This window comes from Leguminivora glycinivorella, chromosome Z, assembly GCF_023078275.1.
Source record: "Leguminivora glycinivorella isolate SPB_JAAS2020 chromosome Z, LegGlyc_1.1, whole genome shotgun sequence".
NCBI lineage: Eukaryota > Metazoa > Arthropoda > Insecta > Lepidoptera > Tortricidae > Leguminivora > Leguminivora glycinivorella.
The window spans coordinates 12691727-12713876 of record NC_062998.1 but is presented as its reverse complement, the minus strand read 5'-3'; the positions used below and the strand labels follow the sequence as shown (position 1 = coordinate 12713876).

Here is a 22150-nt window from a genome sequence, read left to right as displayed (position 1 = left end):
TTTAGTTGATTATGGTAGGTAATGGTCACTCCTGGCAAACAAGTATGTGCTATCATTTATCGCGCGGCCATCATGCTTGCCTGCCTGTTTCCGCTTAAACCACAAAAAACTTTAAGTCACAAAAAATCGACAAACCCTCTTACTTATTAAAAGCTAACGAAGTGAGTTTTTGTAAAAGGAAAAATCTTAAAATTTAAGTCAAGTTCATTACCTACACGGCTACACGGCTTTTACTTCAAAAGGTGGCTTACCGCAAAGTTTGCGAACTTCAACCAGGATTACTGCTATAATGAACTAGGTATAAAAGCTTTTGTTGCTCTAAAAATCTAACTATGCCTTCACTTTAACGATTTTATCAATTGAGTTAGTGTCGATGTTTCCAGAAATAGTTATTCAATTTTTACCTCAACGAAAATTGTTAGCCAAACTTTATACTTTTTGCTTTTGTACAAAACGTTGATTTGATATAGTCTATGGTTGCCTGAACTCGGTTTACATCTAAAAACTATTTTATTATTTCAATATCCATTTATTATATCCTGTTCCAATAAGTTGATTTTATAGGTGAGAAGTAAACATTGCATAAAGGCATTACAGGTACGCGTTCATACTTTAAACTGTTAATTAATATCCAATTTATTATTCGATCCAGGCGGTAACAGTTTTTAATTAAGAGATTGGATGGGCAGATTGGCGCAGAGAGGATGCCAACGCGTTTTGACAATGATTTCATAAATAAAGATACGTCCTTTCATACACGCCCGAGCCAATAAGCCCTATGAAATTAATACAAACGCCAACAACAAACTGACTCACTTCGTAGTACGCTCGTAGTAAGTTTTTTTTTTTATAATTGCTTATGCAGTTGTCATATTGTTGAAATATTTATTTGGATTAAGTTCTCCGCTTCAAATATATTCACACAATTTTGTATCATAGCTGTATTTATACCAGATCAGTGAATAAGCTGCATAGAGTTAGGACAAGAAAAGTTGACAACGGTTTTGATATCGCCGCCAGCCGCCTGATAAACGGTTAAGAGAACGTCATATTTTTTTATTATTACAAATTATGGGCTTACTCTTGGCCACAGACTAGCCAAAGGCAAGTTTGATCGAAGAAGTGAAACTTTGTAATGTGGAAATGAAAATAGGAGCAATATTTCAAAATGAGAGTTGGTAACACTGAGCGTAAAAAGCTTAATTAACGCTGTCAGTGAGCGTTAAACTTTTACTTTTAACACTGTCAGTTGGCAGTCGCATTAGCAGTTTCACTTCAATAACATTTGCACCGACAAAGCTGTCAAAATCGCTGTCAACTTTGCTTATGTATCTGATCAGGTAGTCATGTCAGTTTCAAACTACAGTGATTAATTCACTTCAGCCTGCGGTTTTCGTGCAGCTCCTGTTAAGAAATTTTCACTCACCCTCCCGTTGCATAATCAAAACAATATTTTATTATCGGAGAGAACTTTTTTTTTTAATTTAATCCATACCATACCTTCACGAGAATTTTATTAATTAAAATTTCAACGTATGCAGGTAATACAATAATAGCATACACCATTGCTTGTAATTGGCTGTAACTATAAATTGGCTGTAAACTGGATATTTTAAATGTGAAAGGGCAGAGGCTAATGTTATTACACATTATTTTATTTTTAAGCATCAAGGTTTTATTTTTTCACTCTCTTCTGGCACCGGACTTTTACTCCCCATAATAGGTATTTTATCTAATCACAATTGTTTACGAATTAAAAGCATACATATGATTCGGTATTTATTAATTAGTTTAGATACATAGTACGATGTATCATCCACATACGTACCAATAGAATCTCTACTTTAACATTGAGGTTTAAATTTGGATTAAATTAGTTTCACATTTAAGAAATATAACCTGTCTTCATGAATCAACAGTGCTTCCCTAAACGGAATAGATTCGTATTTATGGTAAAGCCTTTTAGATTGGCGCGGCCTGGAAAAGGGTTTAAAACATTAAGTACGTAATACAAGGTGCTACGTAGGTAATGATACGCTTAATCCGTGAAATAATAACGTTCTAAAATCAGACCAAGGTATGTTTGCAGCAATATTAATAGCACAAATTGTGCAAGTGCAAGTACTTATACAATTTTGTAGAAGTTAGCATGTCATTATAACATATCAAAACAACTGGAAATTTATATTTGTCCAAAACGCGTATAATTTTGGTCTTGGTTTTCTACGCAGTCAATTTTATCTCAGCCCAATTGGGGGTCATTCCTGAGAATTCGATTTTTGATGACATTCCCTTGGCGTATTTTTATAACATTTTTTTTATAGTTGTAATAAAATATGAAACTATATTTTTTTTACTCATAAGCAAATTTATCGAATAGGCATCACTTTCAATTAATTTAGTTCAATAAGCTTAAAAAAATTATCATTACCCTGTTTAAAATCCAAGGGAATGAGAACCAGGGGAATGAGAATAAAAAGTTTGTTTTTTGTCGATTTTGCAGAAACTGTAATTAATATGAAGATGGCTAAATAATCAATACATGCAGTCATCCATATACTATGATTATCACTAAAGACGCTAAGCTTATTGCAAGTAATAAATTTTAAATAAAAATACAGGGTAATGATAAGCACAGTGAACCACAGCCAGGGAAATGATATATTTACCTTCATAGCTCAGAACTCCTACGACTTGTCCCGTGGTGTCGGGAGCGTTACGGACGCTTATTAGGCACGGTGGGCTCAAAGCCTTGAAAAGTGTTTAAGTAGGGGTATGCACATTGTTTTGTGTGGCACCAAGGGAATGATAGCTAAGCTCCGGACAAACCTTTCATTACAGATGCTCAAGAAAATACAGTAAACACAGGGACCATTTTTTAAATTCTAATCATAAACGAATGCTGTAACGATTTAACTTAAAACTATAGTTGATTTCAATCCCTGACTTATTCTTTTTGTAGTAGTTTACTTAAAAAAAGACGAATGGACGCACCAGAGTAATGATGTTTCAGGTGTTTGATTTTTTTAAAGTTAATTCTATAACCTTAAATAAAAATGCATTCATGCCCCAGTTACATTATATGGTACTATAATGATAAAAAATAGTTTGATGATTTATTTCAATGTTACGGGTACTTTTTTCCCTAGGACAGGGAAAATTGACACTTTCTAGAATCACCCTTGGTTTGCCAGTTTATAATATAACATAAATAAAAGTGTCGTGTTTGAGACAGCGAAATTGGGGTTATTCTGAACAAAAGTTTGTTTTGTAAGTATTTGAACTCGGAGTAGGCCGAAGTTCGCACAATGCGTGTTGCCACAGTATCTGAACATTTTTGCTTACAATGAAGCTCATTACGTATACCAGTCGCTTATCGTACTGTAAAGAGGCATGTTAAAGTTTTCTGAATAGCAAGTCTTAAGTAACAAGGAGACGACGTATTTTCCGTACAAATGTAATCCTTATTTCCCTCACTGCATGTTACATATTATTTTATGAATTATATATATGAATATATTTCTTACACAATATGATGTGTTTTGAACACAGCTATGCCTCCTTGTTTTATATAGGTAATATATCTCATCAAATGCAACATACTTATACTTGAAAAGACTTTTCTTTTTTAGTATCCTGTATATGAAAAAATAATAATAGTATACTCTTTAATAACATATATTATGTAGAATGCAACATGTATACACCTACAGTTTTACATCACGGTACAGTCAGCATCAAAAGTAACGCTTCAAAAGTAATTTAATACCATTCTATAACCTCTAAACAAAAATAGATTAGTGTGTTGAAATTTAATAAATTTTAAACACGAACTGTACAGATCAAGATGTCAGATACTTTTGGCGAGTTGTTTCGTCCGCTACTATTGACGCTGACTGTATCTATGTGATACGAGTTCTTATGATGTCACTTAACTAGACGAGATTGGGTCACTCAACCTTCGATATTTCCATTCTATCCATCTTTTTTCTTCTACTTATCCAGGCCTCTGCCAGATTCCGATTTCCTACTTCGCACGGTACCGGGCGTCCTTTCGTGTAATGTAAGCTCATTCACGCTCATGTCCACTTTCCAATATCGAGCCATCGCGTTAAATTAGCGCGTTTTCGCGTTATCCGATCCGATATCGTTTGTAGAACTAATATTACACCCGATATCCTGTATATTGAAGGCGCTATCTTTGACAATTATCGTTTAACATCCTCTACATCCGATATCGTATTGTATGTACAATGTGAAAACGCTATTAAAGTATATACAGTCAACCAATTGGAACCCTAGACCACTCTACAACCGTCAAAATGGCAAGCAGTAAGGAATTTCTTACAATCTGATTTAACTATTACGTCACTATGACATATTTCTACAGTGGCATATATAGGCTTCCAATTGGTTGACTGTACAATGTGAAAACGCTCTTAAAGTGTACAATAGGGTGGCCCAAAAACACTTTTTTTATTTTTTTCATTGGGACACCATCTCATTTTGTTGCGCCTATTATGAGTAAATAATACGCCAAATTTATTTCAACTTTAAGGTGGTGCTCAACCACCTTTAAATTTTTAATTTAGTATTAGGTCAAAAAAGTTTTTTTTTTAGATTTCATTTAACCTTCAAATTTTCAAAAGCGATGAGCACCGTCTTGTACTTAAGATGAACTAACGAAACTTAGTGTATTAAATACACATAATATGTGAAACCAAACGAGGGTGTGCCTCATTAAAAAAATGAGTTTTATTTTTTCCCATACAAACGTGGGTCACCCTAGTGTTCAATGTTGAAACGTGTTAGTTATATTGAAGGTCGTGCAGGTAATCGAGGTGATCCGGCACCCGACGGAGCGCGCGGAGAGCGGCCGCGGCTCCGGCTCCGGCTCCGCGCCCGCCGACGAGGAGCGCTACCGGGAGCTCGTCAAGGAGAACGAAGAGCTACAGAAACTCATTGCGCAGGTGAGACTATGAAGCGTGCGTCTGTGCTGCCAATTCTGCCTCCAAAACTATGAGCTATCCGAAATTCTTCGATTAAACGCGAAGCTTCAGAAGCTTATTGCAGTGGGAAGGTAATCGAGGTGATCCGGCACCCGGCGGAGCGCGCGGAGAGCGGCCACGGCTCCGGCTTCGGCTCCGCACCCGCCGACGAGGAGCGCTACCGGGAGCTCGTCATAAGGAGAACGAAGAGCTACAGAAACTCATTGCGCAGGTGAGACTATGAAGCGTGCGTCTGTGCTGCCAATTCTGCCTCCAAAACTATGGGCTATCCGAAATTCGTCAATTAAACGCGAAGCTTCAGAAGCTTATTGCAGTGGGAAGGTAATCGAGGTGATCCGGCACCCGACGGAGCGCGCGGAGAGCGGCCGCGGCTCCGGCTCCGGCTCCGCGCCCGCCGACGAGGAGCGCTACCGGGAGCTCGTCAAGGAGAACGAAGAGCTACAAAAACTCATTGTGCAGGTGAGCGATTTCAGAAAAATATACCTGATTCCCACAAATCTACTAAGAATCGACAGCGCTTTTCGTCTCACCGTTAAAATTTGTCCAGAAATATCTGTCCCAAAACTTTTGAAATGGAAAAATGTTTTACTTTTTTTGTCATCAAAATTGAATCAGCTAATGATTCTGAGCTCAAAGAATTCAAGCGACGACATTGGTCTAAGCGCGGCAGCGGCGAGCGGCAGTCATACGTGCGAATGAAAAGTCCCATCGCTGTTTCTCGCTTTAATGTATGGCCGCCGCTCGCCGCTGTCGCGCTTAGACCAATGTCGTGGCTGAGCCGTATCAGTATCAGGTTTTCGGCATTTATTTTTGAAGCCCAGGTAAGTGAGGATTATCAAATGATCTGCAGACCATGAAGAGTACGTCCGTGTTGACTATTCTGTCTCGAAACGATGAGGAGCTTTCCGAAATTCGTCGAATAAGACCAGAAGCTTCCAAAGCTTATTGCAGAGGTAAGTGAAGGTAATTGAAGTGATCCGACACCCGACGGAGCGCGCGGAGAGCGGCCGCGGCCCCTGCTGTTTTTGGACTCATTCTTCTCAGAATCGACAGCACTTTCCGTCCCACCATTAAAATAAGATGACCCGAAATGTCCGTCCCATTACATCGCGTTTAAGAAAAAAGTCATTTGTATGCGTTTACGTAGTATAAACTAAAATTCTAATAAAACTTCTTTGAACATTTTTTATTTTATAATAAATTGAATCAGCTAATGATTCTGAACTCAACACACCTAATAACATCAGGATCAGGCCCCATAGCCGAATGGCATTTCTACGACGCGAAACGAAAACGAAACGCCGCGAAAAGTAGTCTGGCTCTGTCGCGCCAATACACAAGAGCGATAAATATAGATATCTACGAATGTTTCGTTTCGTGAGCGTTTGTGCCATTCGGCTACGCACGCAGGTATTCTATTTAAGAGCTAAGTGAGGGCTAGCAAGCGAGATGTTAGTCCAAGAAGAACGGTCGTGATACCATTTCAGTCTTTAAAACGACGAGAAGCCGAAGACAGCGTGAAGCTACAGAAAGTTCTATTTTCTGAAATGAGGAAAACGCTACTGATTTGTCAGAGAAAATGAGGAACTTCATAATGTATTACGTAACGTAGCCCTTTTATATATGAGCAATAAGTATTGTGTTGTTTCCTCATACGTCGAATATATACGTGGTTTTAGAAATATTTTTTCCTTCAATTTTTTTAAATAAACAATAAATATCTGGTCGACCGAGCTTCTCGGTTCTATTTTAATATATCACGCCTTTAGATAAAAAAAAACTCTTATAAATACAAAAACAAAAAAAAAGACAAAAACAAAAACTTAATTTCTGGCTGGGATTCGAAACCCTGACACCTACGATCTATCTGCGTACATTAGACCGACCTCGTACGACTGAGCTAAGCGGAATCGATGCGCGCGCGGCGAAATTAACGACCATATTTTACGTTTACTAACGCGAAAGAAAAACTCGGTTGTCTATTGTTTGCCCGACAGTCATTTAACATAATATCCATTTTCCCGAATCTAACTTGCCTGAATTTCATTTGCCCGAATGATTTGTTTACCATAAAAATCATATGACATACTCGTTGTTTATCCGAATATTACCTTCCATAATCATACAATGCCATACTATTTGTTAGCCATATTATTAAGTGCAATAATATGGTTTCATAGAATATTCAAACGCCATAAGCAATTATTGCCATATTAATTGTTGCCCATATTATTACCTAACCTAACCTACTTTCTGATAGCAGTTCATTTTCCAGGGGTCACAGTTCTAACCTAACCTACTTTTCCAGCAGTTTCATTCTCCAGGGGGTCACAGTTCTAACCTAACCTAACCTACTTTCTGATAGCAGTTTCATTTTCCAGGGGTCGCAGTTCTAACCTAACCTAACCTACTGTCTGATAGTATTTTCATTTTCCGGGGGTCACAGTTCTAACCTAACCTAACCTACTTTTCAAGCAGTTTCCTTTTCCAGAGGTTCACAGTTCTAACCTAACCTAACCTACTTTCTGATAGCAGTTTCATTTTCCAGGGGTCACAGTTCTAACCTAACCTAACCTACTTTCTGATAGCAGTTTCATTCTCTAGTCCTTCTAGTACCTATTATAGTAGTTTTCGATTCTGCCAAAGCACATTATGGAAATTGACTTTTCTGGACGCTAATTTGTATGACAAATGATGGTATGGAATGTGGTAATTACGGATTTCGATGATTCTGACAAATGACATTATGGAAACTGACTTTATGGAAACAAAGTTTCTGGTACTAGATTAATATAGTAAACAATGATTATGGCATAAGATGTTATGAGAAACAATATTATGATTGTTGAATAGGATGGCAAATAAAATTATGGCAAATGAAATTCTGGCAAATGGGGGTATCCCGAAAAACTCATGAAAACTCGAAAATTCGCGTTTTCCGGGATCTAAGGCTACGGCTAGATATGACATAACATAAGCCCTAACCGAAAATTGGGTAGCACATTTATAATTTTTAGGTTTGCATATTTTTGTCTCTAACATTGCATTGTTGCTTCTAAATATTTGGTATGCATGATACCACTGCATCGTTTTTAATAACGCTGCAGGCACATACAAAATAGGCTCACGCGTCAGAGCGCAAATATACACAGTACGTGGCTCTGTTACTCTAAATGAGTGCGGACACCCATAACCGCAACGGGACGTGAGCGGCACCGCCAAATCAGCGGCACGAAACTGGGTGTACATTTTTGGTAATTCGATCTGCATTCAATACTGGTGTGGAAATATAAAGAAAAAACTACACAGTTACATTGTAGTAAGTGTAATGCTGATGTAGATGCACAAAAAAAACATATTTTTTGGATATATTTAAAATTATAGGCTATATAGTTAGGCACGACAGGCTCCCCATACAAAGTCTGTTTTGCGACGTCTTGTAACTCAAGTTACAGTAGTTGGGCACGACACGTTAACTAAAATATTTTTCTCAGTTGGCTTAGATACAAGTTTATTGTTGTAGTAATGTTGTAATTCAATCAATTAATAATTATACATCGTGTTTTTTTCGTTTCCCGTTAAATTCAACACATAGTTAGGCCCATTAACAGAAAACACGCAGCATATAAAAAATAAATTCTTTTTCGTTTTCATACATAATAAATTAATTAATTCGTGTTAATTGTCTGACAAATGTCAAAACAAATAACATTAGAAAGTGGTAAATGTTGAACCACCCGTGTTCAGTAATTTAATTATTTTTTGTGAATAAGAGTTAACACAGCAGTTTCTTAAAAAAATGTATTTGACCTAATAAACAAACCTTCCCTTAAAGTTGTCGGAATTCAATAAAAGCACGTTGTATATAGTATTTGAATGTTTTATCAGATAACTATATAGGTATGTAATCTAGATCACATCTAGATCTAGCCTTAATATGATGTTAAATTTATATTTATTACGTTCTTATAAATTACGGCATAAACTTAACAAAGGATTGTACTACTGACCTAAATTGTAGATAAACAATGCACCTTTTTTGTTAGCAGGTTGACCCAAATCTTTTGCTATCTATCCGTACTATTTAATTGTTTAGCGAAATATGGGTCAGTGACCTCCTTATTACTACTGGCCTAGTAACCCACATTCAACAATACAATGAGATGGATAGATAATAAAGAAAGGAGCAATGACTCGTAAGCTGTTGCGTTATCTGTTAAACAAAAGCCTTTGTTTCTATTATTCACGTGGCTAAGTCCCTTTTAAACGGCACGCGCTAAAGTCTCAGTGTAGTTAAAAAACAACTACCGTATAGCAATAAGGTTCAAATTTATGGAGCAGTTCGCAGTATGCAGGTAACTTTTTTCGAAGATGATGACAAAACGTGTTATCTCCGAAATGACTTTTTATGGATTTGAACCTTATTACTATCATGATAGTTGCTTTTTAACCCCTGACGCAAAAACGAATGTATGTCTGTCTGTCTGTCTGTCTGTTTGTCTGTGTGTGTGTCTGTCTGTGACATCGTAGCACTCGAACGGATGAACCGATTTTGATTTATTTTTTTTTTGTCTGAAAGCTGAGTTAGTCGAGAGTGTTCTTAGCCATGTTTCATGAAAATCGGTCCACTAGGTCGCGGTCGGGGGTTTTTTCAAAATTTTAATTTTGTGGTTAGGTTATTAACTATACTGAGACTAAAACCGCGTGCCGTTTACGGTAGCTAGCTTCTTATCATATCGATAATATATAGGTAAAGACTTTCATAAAAACACGAATTAAACTTGTTACGCGTATATCATGTAACTCAAGTTACATGACATAGGTATGACACGGCAGAACTGTACAGTCGCCACGATATATCGGAGCGGTTAAGACAGGCCTACGTCACTCGTTTGCGGTCGCGCGTTAAGTACCTACCCGCTTGCAGTTGCCTCGAGGTAACAAGTGGTCGAGGGGCGCCACGCGCCCGCCTGTATAGTCGCGTGGCACGTTCCTACTATTCTTCTGAGTTTTACATAGTAACTTATTACTATTAGTTAAATACAGCATATCGTCACTACTTTAAAAAAAACTTGTATTTTCGTCTGTCAATGAAAAGAAAATTGTAGTAAGTATGTATGGAATGCATATAGACTTACTGCGTTTTAACTTTGAGGAGCAGCGTGAGATACGAGATTTTTTCAAAGTAGTGACGATATGTATTTGTCGTTTTGCGGGCAAGTGAAGGATCTGTTACGTATTGTTGTTTATCTTTGGTACAACTACAAAAAAAAATATCCATACAGAGCCATGACACGGGAGCAGGATTAATACTGCACACTCAGTATGTATTCATTGAACAATCACCATGGGTGGTATTCAAGTGGAAAAAAAAATCATCGTTTTTGCCATGTTTGCTACACATATTTATATTATGGGCACACAAAACATCTAATTGTACAAGTAAGGTAGCGGTCAAAGAATGTAAACCGTCAAACTTGACTGATATAGGTACGACTTTTAAAAGGTCATGACTCGGCTCTTTACATTTTTGTATATTTTTTATAATTAAAATCATAGTAACAATTCCTTGGAGTTCATATTCAAGCATCCACAACCCGGATAGCCCCTCAACAACCTAACCAAACTGATCGACACTTGTCACAGAAAGTTTAGTTTGACTAAAATATTGTCTATAGGGCGGCATTTAATTTAGTAAATTAAACTAACAACTTTTTTCAACTCTACAAAAGGCTACTTGACCCTTTTTCAAAGTATGTCTTATATTATTAATTACTGTCTAATTAAACGAAAAAAAAATAGTACCATATTTTATTACGATTTAAAAAGCAGCAAAAAAATAATTTAAAGTTTACTTTTACGTGATCAGGCAAAAACAACATCAGCCATATTAATCTATAGAATATCTATGACATGACGTAAGTCGATTTAGAAAAAATATTTGACATCGTCACAGCCGAGCAACGACTATGAATTTTAATACAATAGAGGTTGCTTCTATGGAGATTAGATTAGTACCTCTAATTTCCATAGTTGATTTGAATTATGTGACGTCACTCCATTGGCCAACACCGTTTTCGGAGTCCATAATTAAAAAACCGGCCAAGAGGGTGTCGGGCCACGCTCAGTGTAGGGTTCCGTAGTTTTCCGTATTTTTCTCAATAACTACTGAACCTATCAAGTTCAAAACAATTTTTCTAGAAAGTCTTTATAAAGTTCTACTTTTCTGATTTTTTCATATTTTTTAAACATATGGTTCAAAAGTTAGAGGGGGGGGACGCACTTTTTTTCCTTTAAGAGCGATTATATCCGAAAATATTAATATTATCAAAAAACGATCTTAGTAAACCCTTATTGATTTTTAAATACCTATCCAACAATATATCACACGTTGGGGTTGGAGTGAAAAAAAAAATATCAGCCCCCACTTTACATGTAGGGGGGGTACCCTAATAAAACATTTTTTTCCATTTTTTATTTTTGCACTTTGTTGGCGTGATTGATATACATATTGGTACCAAATTTCAGTTTTGTAGTGCTTACGGTTACTGAGATTATCCGCAGACGGACGGACGGACAGACAGACATGGCGAAACTATAAGGGTTCCTAGTTGAATACGGAACCCCAAAAAACATACACACATCTTTAATTAAAAATACGCAGTCATCACGCACTTGTCATCCTTGCAAGTTATAAATATTGATTTCTTAAGTCAACAACAAACAACAACATACAATCACGCCTGTATCCCATGAAGGGGTAGGCAGAGCACATGAAACTACTCAAGTTTCAGTGCCACTCTTGGCAAATAAGGGGTCGATAGAAAACGAAAGTGTGACATTGCAGTGACAGTAACTTAAGTCAAATACTACAGAAAACAATAACTTGATGTGCTAAGTTCGATACGAGTCTAGTAGCCTATTGCTCACGTCTTCTGAATCATTAAGTACTTAATATAATATAATATTGCTACATTGGTCTATATTTGTGGTTTATTCGTGTGTCTATTCAGTCCAGCAACAATTAGCGCTGGCAGTCTTGAGGAAAGTCAGAAAATAACGATACCCCAGTTTAACGACAGCGTTTAGTGCACTGACGCTTGAGTGATGAATGGAGGGCCTAAGTATTAAGAATTTCTATAAACATGATATAATGAATAGAACAAAACCGAAGAAAACAATGTTTTAAACGTCAACGTAATTATCTTATCAAGATTATTGACTCACTCAAGCAGCGCACGGAATGGTATATGACTGATCTGGGCGGTCATAAGTCAATTTTTTTTGACTGTGGGTAGAATAATGCGGTAGGTTCAGAAAGTCTACTTATTGGGGCACTTTAATATAACATTGAATTCGACCTCATCGCGACGATCCTCGTATAGCTAGTAGCAATATTAGCTATTATAAGTGCTTAAACGACACATATAACATTGAATTCGACCTCATCGCGACGATCCTCGTATAGCTAGTAGCAATAATAGCTATTATAAGTGCTTAAACGACACATCGGTGGCTTATATTGACAAATTTCATGTTCTTTTGTTACAATATGTAATAAATTACAATAAATTAATTGATAGCAGGTAATAATGCTTCGTTAAGATATGTTTTCATTAGGATTAGTAATGCCTTTCAAAAATACACCCTTTTAACATTCTCGTTTTGCTTATATCGGAGACAATTATTTAGTTGTAGTTCCCGAGGCGTTTATTGTAGTTTATTATATTGTGAACCTTGTTTATTTTAGATTACGATTCAGCTTTAATATTCCACGGAAAAACTCCGAAAATGGAAAATTTGATATCTAAACCTTATATGGTGAAAGTGATTTTATTTATGCACTTTATTTTTTTGTAATGTGGATGTGCTCAACTGGTTACTAATGACTTCTGGTCCTTTAATAACTGGCCTGAAACCAAAACCGAGTGAAAAGACTAAGCCATTCGCAACGGAAACCCTCAAGATGCTGTATCCCATGGAATCTCATGTAGATGGACTGGTGTCTGATCGAGGTTCGACAGAGCCGTCATCTGACGAAAGTAACATAATTTTCAACTGATTTACGTAATATTTGTATATATTTTGTGAATATTACCTATCTACTTTGTATACCTACTTTGAGTTCCTATAAAAAATCTCTTTATTTTTGCAATTTATCCATAATTTTCATCTCTTGTGCCAGCAAAACATTAAATATTACTTATCTTAATATTACAGTTACTACCAATAGAACCACTAAATAATATTGGCCGCCCAGATCAGCAAAATACCACACTGTGCAGCGGTCACTTATATTTGGTCGAATTAAATAAATCCCGTAAAGGGCGTTGGTGTCAATTGGAGTTGGAATATTTTGGGCACCGAGTACATTATACTTTTAACGTCACGTTTAGGTGTTCGACCGACGACCTCGCGCGTGCCTAACTCCAAAAGCCGTTAAAAAATTGTATAAAGGTGGGCTACCCTACTCTAATCTACTAATTTTCTCCGACGTCCGTTCGCTGTCCCGGGCCGTCACGTACACAGCCGACATTCAGTCAGTGTCGTTTTTACAGACTTCATTAGTACCTAAAATGTCTCGTTCACCATATTAGGAAAAGTAAGACCTGTACCAAACGTCTTTAGCACGAGTCTCACCGCAGACGATGAGCGAGAAGCAATTAGAGAAACTAGAATTACTAGGAACAAGTTGTCGAGAATCGACCAAAGAGCACCGATAGTACCTAAAGATAGTTTTGTAGCTCAACTACAGCGAAGTGTTTGAATACGACTAGCGATTACTCGCAACACTAGTTCTGTTTGTCTATCAGCGTAAGTTCCGACCGCCAAGCGAGAATTACTTAGCGAGTACCTCTAAACGAGTTTGATAGTTCTTAACCAACCACGTATCGTTGTTAGTGGAGCGTTCGTTGGAGCGTAGCATCGGCCGCACTTTCTGTCCTCAGTCCTCCGCGGCAGTGTTGTACGCTTTAAAAATTTTTTATCTGTTCTCTAATATATGTCTTGTTTTTCCTTATTTAGAATATAGGTAGATATCCATATATCCAGAGAAAGGATTATAGAATCATCTTTATTTATTCAAACTCTATTGAACTAAGTAATAAATGTTAAATTTTGTTAGTAATAGACACGTTAATTAAATTATTTTGTTAAGTATATTGTATACTTGACGTAATAAGCGACTTTCAAAAATTTTACTTCTAAGGAAATAAAAAAATGAAAGTTTATATGTGGTGCAAGATTAATTTTAAGCTATGAATTTTATTTACACTGCAGTTATATTTATAATAAAATACACATGTACTTACGCAGTGTAAATAAAATTCATAGCTTAAAATTAATCTTGCACCACATATAAACTTTCATTTTTTTTATTTCCTTAGAAGTAAAATTTTTGAAAGTCGCTTATTACGGCAAGTATACAATATACACGTAGCTTAATGTAGAAAATTCAAGTTTTTAGCTTTTATAGACCCGGAATATTTCAATTCTACTAATGCTCATATCGAAACTTTAAGTCGGTCTGGCGGATGGTTGGGTCCATCCGATTGGTCTGGCTGCTTACAAACGGTCTAGTTACAGGTCCCTGCGTATCATATATCAAAATCAGGCTTGAGAAAATGAGGTAAGTTAGAGTCGTTTTTTGCCAACTTGTCGCGTCTGGTAAAAGTTATGGCCGGCGGAAACGGTCTGGCATTGATGATAACCAATTTCTAACAACGTGCTCTAACACATATATAAAAATCAGCCTTGAGAATTTAAGGAAAGTAAGCACTTTTTTTTTCACCTTCATCACTTGATAGCAAAAAATTGGCCGATGGGCCGAACTAGAAAATATGCACACATTAAACGCCGATGTGAACTCTACATTGTCCCAAAGTTTCATCCTTGAGAATTTGAGGAAGGTCTGGCGGGCCTGGGCTCTTGATCTATAAAGAGAAAACTAAGTAATACATTCCCGTCACAAGAGCACTATCGGCCTAAAACTACATGTTTGGTGTTTGTTGCAGAAAGAAGACCGCATACGGGTGCTGAAACAGAAGCTGTCGGAGCGAGAAGCGGCGGCGGCGGACGGCGTGACGCAAGGTACGGCCGTCGTGTTCGCGGACCTGGCCACCGCCACCTCCGACTACGGAACCTCCACCAATTACACCCGCTCCTCGAGAGCTTCAGTATCCGACCCCGAATTTTCTGAAAGCTACCTCTAGACCTATCCAGAGGCAGTATTATTACCTATGATGACCGGCTCAACTTTAGATTCTCGTTTAGTGGAAGCTCGAGTGGGTTGCGCACAGCTGCAGCGTGCATTTGAAACAAATGTCAAACTCTTATCAAAGATCCTTTACACGAAAACCCTGTCAAAGCGTTATTATAGCAAGCGATCAAATGACAATCATTAGAACACAACAGCTTTAGTCACTAGGCCGACGCTACGTTGGACGCTTTGCTCAGCTCCATCCACTGAGGCCTTGCATTAAAAGTAAATTAGTCTACATTAAATTTAGTTTAAAGCAAAGTTTCTTCCTACAAAAAAAATCACGTCCGATAGGCGAAGCAAATAAATAGAGACGCGCATCTTTCTTTGTTATTCAACAGTTCCTCAGTTTCATTGAATAAGTTTTAAAAAATATTTCGGTTTTAAACCATCATACTTAATAATTTCTGAAAATAAACTATTTAATAGGTGCCTTACGAATTCATTCACAACGACCATCAATCTCCAGTTTTTAATCGTTTCAACTTTTAAAGATAATGAATTTAGGCCTCAACCACATACATATACAAACATATCGTTATGATATGATTTCACAGAACTAACTCCAAATGTCAAATGATCATTATAAAGAAGACATACCTACCTAAAGTCTATTTACAATAGAAAACATCGCACAACTATGAATACGTGAAACCTTAAAAAAATTTAACTTTATACTTAACTAAAAATAGTTTTCACCTCACTAGCTCGGAAAGGACTTTTTTATTCTTTAAAAACAGATAGAAAAATCGCATTTTATCCCCAAGAGTGCAAAGAATATTTGAAATCCGAACGTGTCATTAGTTACTTTTTTAAATATAATTTCTTGTAAAGGCATGTCCCAGACAGGACAATTTTCTCCCTGTGCTTATTGTCTTAACAATCTTAATTGTCTTAACAAATCATGTGATGCGAACGTAAAAATAATTTCATATCGAATTGTATCCGACTAAAAACATTAAATTCAAACAATTTTATAACATGATTTTACCATAAAACACTTGAAATCGTACAAGAAATTGAATTTTTGACTCTTCCATTGTACTTATTCAGAACGCACCTTAAGTAACATTGCAATCTCAAAACGCGTAAAACGGAACGCACCCAAATAGATTTTTCTTCTTGATTCTTAATTTGAAACTTTTGTGGTATCGGTCGGTGCATCGTGGAAATTGTAATAAACGCAAATTGACTTATTTCTGTGCAATTATGTTCCAGTTGTTTTTATTGCGTGTTTCCTCGCTTTAGTGAGGTGAAAAGTTATGTGTTACACACGGGATGCAAAGTTATTTTACCTCGTGTGTATTGCAACACTCTCTACGCTCAGGATTCTATTTTTGAACTACTCGCTTCGCTCAGGATTCTATTTTCGAACCATAGAATCCATTCGCTAGCTCGTAGTTCAACCCTAGAATCCATTCGCTAGTTCGTGTTGCAATTCCACACTCGGTTAAAATACACCTTTGCTCCCTTGTATAACAAATAACTATATCATTTCAAATGGATTAAACGTGAAATAAATAAAATAAATCGAAAAAAAAACTGCCTGTGATTTTTTGACAAAAAAATTAATTATTTAAGTGCTTTTTTCACCCTTTCAGATTTAATACAAAGCTTAACGCTAAAGCGCCTGAGATACACATATGGATATTTAATTCAACTTGTTCTACCTGTCTAAACGCCAAGCTACCTACATCATAAAAAATGTTCAATGCGTTTAATATAATTGCACAAAAGAATACAGCAACCCAAAAAAAGTAGACATAGACATAAAAATCCGATGGCTTAATTTATTTTATAAAGATACAACTCTTGAACTTTTCCACATTGAAGGTACCTAATGCATTTTTAAGCCCATGCGTATTTTGTATGAGCTCCCTAATCGCTAAATATGGAGAGAACGAAGTCGAAGTTGAAGTCATCCCTCTGTACCTACCTCATTTCTTGTATAACCTATTTTACTGCACGTTCTTACCGTGTTGTCCAACATGTCTACACATCATTCCTTGTTAGACTGATTTAGAGTTACTACCGATATTTAAGTAAATAATATGTAATGATCACTACGAGTATTCTTTTGCAATATGGTATTAGACAGTCCCCATTGAAAACCTACCAGCGTCGATGTATCTAGTTATTTATATTATCCTCCTCATGTAATATATAATATTTTCCTCATTTTTATGGGACTCTTACAGTCCAACTTGTCAGTAGGTACCTATAACTATATTTTTCATGCATTTTAGTACTAAAATTAGGTTACTATAAAACATACTTACCATTGTCTTCGGACAACCTACACATTTACATATTTTCCTGGCACAAATGTTAACGATAAAATAGTTTAAGTGTTAAATTACTGTCGCTAATAAATGGTTTAAGTATTTAGTATAAGACTATTTTTTATTAAGTAATTTTAAAGATTTATTATTTATGTAAATTGTATGAAAATGTCTTGTTTGCGACAGTGATTTCTCTGAAATTCATGCAGTCAAATCTCGTTATGCCGCACCCCTTACCCGCCTGGAACTTCTTACGAAACGCGTCTCGAGTGTGTTGTAAAACTCTGCGTCATGTTCCAGTTGTTATTTATTGTAAATGAGAAGTTCCACACAGTGTGTGTTGGGAGATCTTCACCTACCGTAGGTACATCATGAATTAACAATCTGGTATATTGTGTTGTGTCACATGTCGAGCCGTATACAGCAGCATGCAACGTAAGTAGTTTGAAGATGTCACCCGTTCCTTGTAGCTCGAGATTAGGTACTTGTGTTGTGTTATCTACCTCAAGACTTGCATGGTACCCCGCACTCACGCTGCACTATTGCCCCGTATATACGTAGACCTACCTACCGACACCGATCCACACGTTGACTAGCCACGAATGCGGGCTTGCTCACATTCTTACGTGCAACATGTTCGCACCGTTGCAAACAGACATCATGTTCTAATCTATAGACCAATATCTTCGGAAGGAGCTGACCTAGCTACCCAACACGGCACTTATAATTGTCGCTTGATTTTATAAAAATATATATATTTATATTTAATTGATGTAAAAACGTTCATTAAATGCTAAGTAACGAGATTTCCTTGCATGAATGTTGTTATCGTTGTTTTAACGAATTTGTGCTTATTGCTGGATGGAACTACTGATATCTGAAGCGTTGACACTTGTTTTGTTTTATACTTAGTCATAATTTCAGCAGGACGCGTGTTATTATTGCTCACTCACTATTTACTTTAAAACGAAGTACATATAGTAGATTAAAGTTTTAGTTAAATTTGGGTTTGCTTACAGTAATATCAGAAACTATTAAATAACAAGAGGTATAAAGGTGTTTTGAAAAAGTAATATTTTTATTTACAGAAGTTGTAAATGCAACTCAAATACTGATTTATAAATCCTATGCTTTTTTATTCTTCTTCCATTTCGCAGCTCTTGACACCGATTGACGTAAAAAAAATATTTAATTGATGTAAAATAAATATTTAAATATTCGTAGTTCGCGAAATGATGTACTTTTTAATGATAACTTATTTTCCCTATTTAAAACTAGTTTTTATCGCCTCGGTGAATATTTATTACATTTTGAATAAGTTATTTGTCATGATTGCACTTGGCAAAAAGTAGTTGTGATGAGACTCATAAAAATTCCGCTCTGTTGCATTCCATCCGCGTTTCATTTTTTTCCTGGCCGTCTGCGTATAGTAAATAGTATAGTAAGCTACAATGTTACTAATATATATATTTAAAACGCGAAAATAAAACTTCATTTAATTCAAACAAAGTTTACCCGTTTCTATTGCCTAGACTTAGTAATATACTTAGTAATACATATCGTCACTACTTTAAAAAAACTTGTATCTTCGTCTGTCAATGAAAAGAAAATCGTAGTAAGTATGTATAGAATGCATATAGACTTACTGCGTTTTAACTTTGAGGAACAGCGTGAGATACGAGATTTTTTAAAAGTAGTGACGATATGTATGTATTATTTATGTATATACACGGTGTTTCCGGTATCACTCAAAACCTCAGACACCCCAACTGATTTTTATTTTTTTAAACTCATCTAGAGTATTCATCTTTTAATCTGATCGTTACTTTTTTTAAATTGAATTTTTAATTTTCTGTACAGCTCTACTTGACTTTTAGCTCTACACTCAATAAAATAATTGCTAACTACCATCATAAACCATAAGACTATTTATTTGTGTACGTTACTGCAACGACATAAGGTTTACCAATAGACAGCTAAGATGTCACTGTAAAACACTTTAAAGCTTTGTCACAGTAAACTTCAAATTGGACAGGTAATCGCAGTAAGCAAATAAACTCAATATTCAAAATGACAAGGTTGTAAATTAGGTACGAGTTCAATTAGTTATGACTTATGATAAACATTAAGATTAAACTGACAAACAACGTCAAACTAGTAGCGGAAAAAATAATCGTCCAAGTAACCGGCCAGTTATTAATACCCCTAAATACAGAAAAAAGGTAAACAACCTCTAGCAATGCGATATACACAATGTTGTATTACGAGTACAATAGAATGGGCACGTAAAAAATAACTAATAATACTAATTTAAATAAAAATATTACCCCCATCAAGATATAGCTCAATCGATTCTACTCTCGATTCTGAACAAACTGTTTTCAGGTTTTTAGTGTTAAGTGAAACACGGTGTATAAAGTATTGAGAATGTGTTATTACCATTATGGGCGCAGAGGTATAAGTCGAACGATCTCAGGAGCAGAACTTAGTCAAAATGAAAAAAAGCCAATTGAAAAGTAAAGATGAAAGCCGTTTTAAATGATGAAAGTAAGAATTACCAGACATTTAAATATTTACGTACGTTACTTAAATTTCAATTGACTTATTCTCTAAAATATTGGCTAAACCGCAAAATCTAGCCACTTCGTATTAGTTGTTGCATCAAGGGACATACCTATATAGAGCCTATATAGAGCTTTCACGATTTGGTTTATTTGCTTTCTTAATTTATAAACGCGTGCAGACCGACAATATTAACCCTTTAAACGCCGTAGTTCCAAGGTGCGATGTACGGCAGTTAAAAGGTTAAACATAGTCATCTGTTTATGTTAAGTTAATGTAATCTGCTCCTAAATAAATAGGTTCTCATTAAATATTTTTTCTCTCGACAGATGTACAGGACGAACACATCTGATCGCCAGCAAGGCAATCTTCAAAGACAGAAAAATAATTATAAATATACACCTAAGATAGTAATAATAAATTACACTGATTGTCAGTTGTTTTTTTTACAATGAATGAAAAGTTAAAGTGGTTTACATAAGTAGACAAGTGATAGATAATTTGTTTCAAGAGATTCCGAAGAGTGAAGTGTTAGATAAAGTTACTTGTATGGGATAACGGTAAAAGCGAGAGGGGCTCCGCCACCAACAGCCCAACACCGTCACCGTGCCTCGCCGCAGCGCCGAGCCGGCCGGGAGCCGGGTCCCCTTTCCACCACACTACTTATGCACACGTTCGGAACTAATATGTAAAATAATAGATATCAATGAAGTTGTTGAAAGTTTATTGTATATTGATCGTTGCTCAGTATAGTTAATTACAGAAAAAAATAAAACCGAAAACTGTTAATTTTGAGATGTGATCCGATGCAATTATTAGGTAAATAAAGAGATGATGAGAAATGGATGGTACGTTTGTAGACCTACTCTCATCCCTGTGACTTTCTGTACGCTGTCGCGTACCCTGACAAACAATGTAGGTGAGAGGTAGCCGACCGCCTTCCCACTTTAGACTTTCTTTATAGGTTAAGTAAGTTGTACCTCGTATAGACCATATCTATTATCTTTATCTCTTGTTTATTCCACTGTATCTATTTATACTGTATTCGACACAGCGTTGTTTTTATTTATTTGGACATATCATGGTTATTGGAGAATGATTCGCAATTTCCAATTAGGCTTGAATGACATAAATGATTTTAAAATGCACTTGATAATCTATTATTTGACTCTTCTTAAGTGATACTCATGCCAAAGATTAAGTAATGGTGGATATTGTTTACTTTAATTTGATTTAGCCATGAATTAAGTTGTTTTAGGTGAATTTGTGTATAAATATAGTTAACGTGTCTCTGAAAGTATTCAGGACTCAGGTAGACATAATACAATAATTATCGCAGCACTGCCACTTAATTAAGTATAATTTAGGTTACGTATGTAAAAATAGATATAGTATTTTACACACTTAATATTATTTCCTTTCATCTGCAGCAAAACAGTCTTAAATTTGAGACGGGTGAAAGAAAGATAAACATTAAAAAGTATAACAAAATAATCTTGATGATTTCGAAAAAATAATAGTGTCTGACTCATAAAGGAACATAAGTCTTGCTCCTTCGAAGTTTTATTTTTAAATGATTGTACAGTAGAAATTTGAAATAGGTTTTGAGACCTTCGAATTTTATGTTTTACTAACCAAACTGTTTGCTAATGAAAACCTTTTGTTTGAAGTAGAATGACTTTTTAGGGTTCCGTAGTCAACTAGGAACCCTTATAGTTTCGCCATGTCTGTCTGTCCGTCCGTCCGTTCGTCCGTCCGTCCGTCCGTCCGCGGATAATCTCAGTAACCGTTAGCACTAGAAAGCTGAAATTTGGTACCAATATGTATTTCAATCACGCCGACAAAGTTCAAAAATAAAAACTGGAAAAAAATGTTTTATTAGGGTACCCCCCTACATGTAAAGTGGGGGCTGATATTTTTTTTCATTCCGACCCCAACGTGTGATATATTTTTGGATAGGTATTTGAAAAAGGTAAAATGAATAAGGGTTTACTAAGATAGTTTTTTGATAATATTAGTATTTTCGGAAATAATCGCTC

The 22150-nt window shown here is 36.0% G+C and overlaps 1 protein-coding gene across 2 annotated transcripts in view; it reads left to right on the top strand.

Moving 5' to 3' along the window:
* Positions 1-21826, top strand: part of LOC125241697 (gamma-aminobutyric acid type B receptor subunit 1) — an 80784-nt gene extending 58958 nt beyond the window's left edge. Inside the window, exons 13-15 of one of the 2 annotated variants that reach the window (XM_048150294.1) lie at positions 4833-4970; positions 15023-15098; positions 20441-21826. In XM_048150294.1, the coding sequence (XP_048006251.1) occupies positions 4833-4970; positions 15023-15098; positions 20441-20463 (237 nt within the window). In that variant the 3' untranslated portion in view covers positions 20464-21826. Of the gene's footprint in view, positions 1-4832; positions 4971-15022; positions 15559-20440 lie in introns of those variants that run through there. The other variant, XM_048150293.1, reaches the window with a different exon arrangement.
* Positions 21827-22150: the final 324 nt, after the last annotated feature.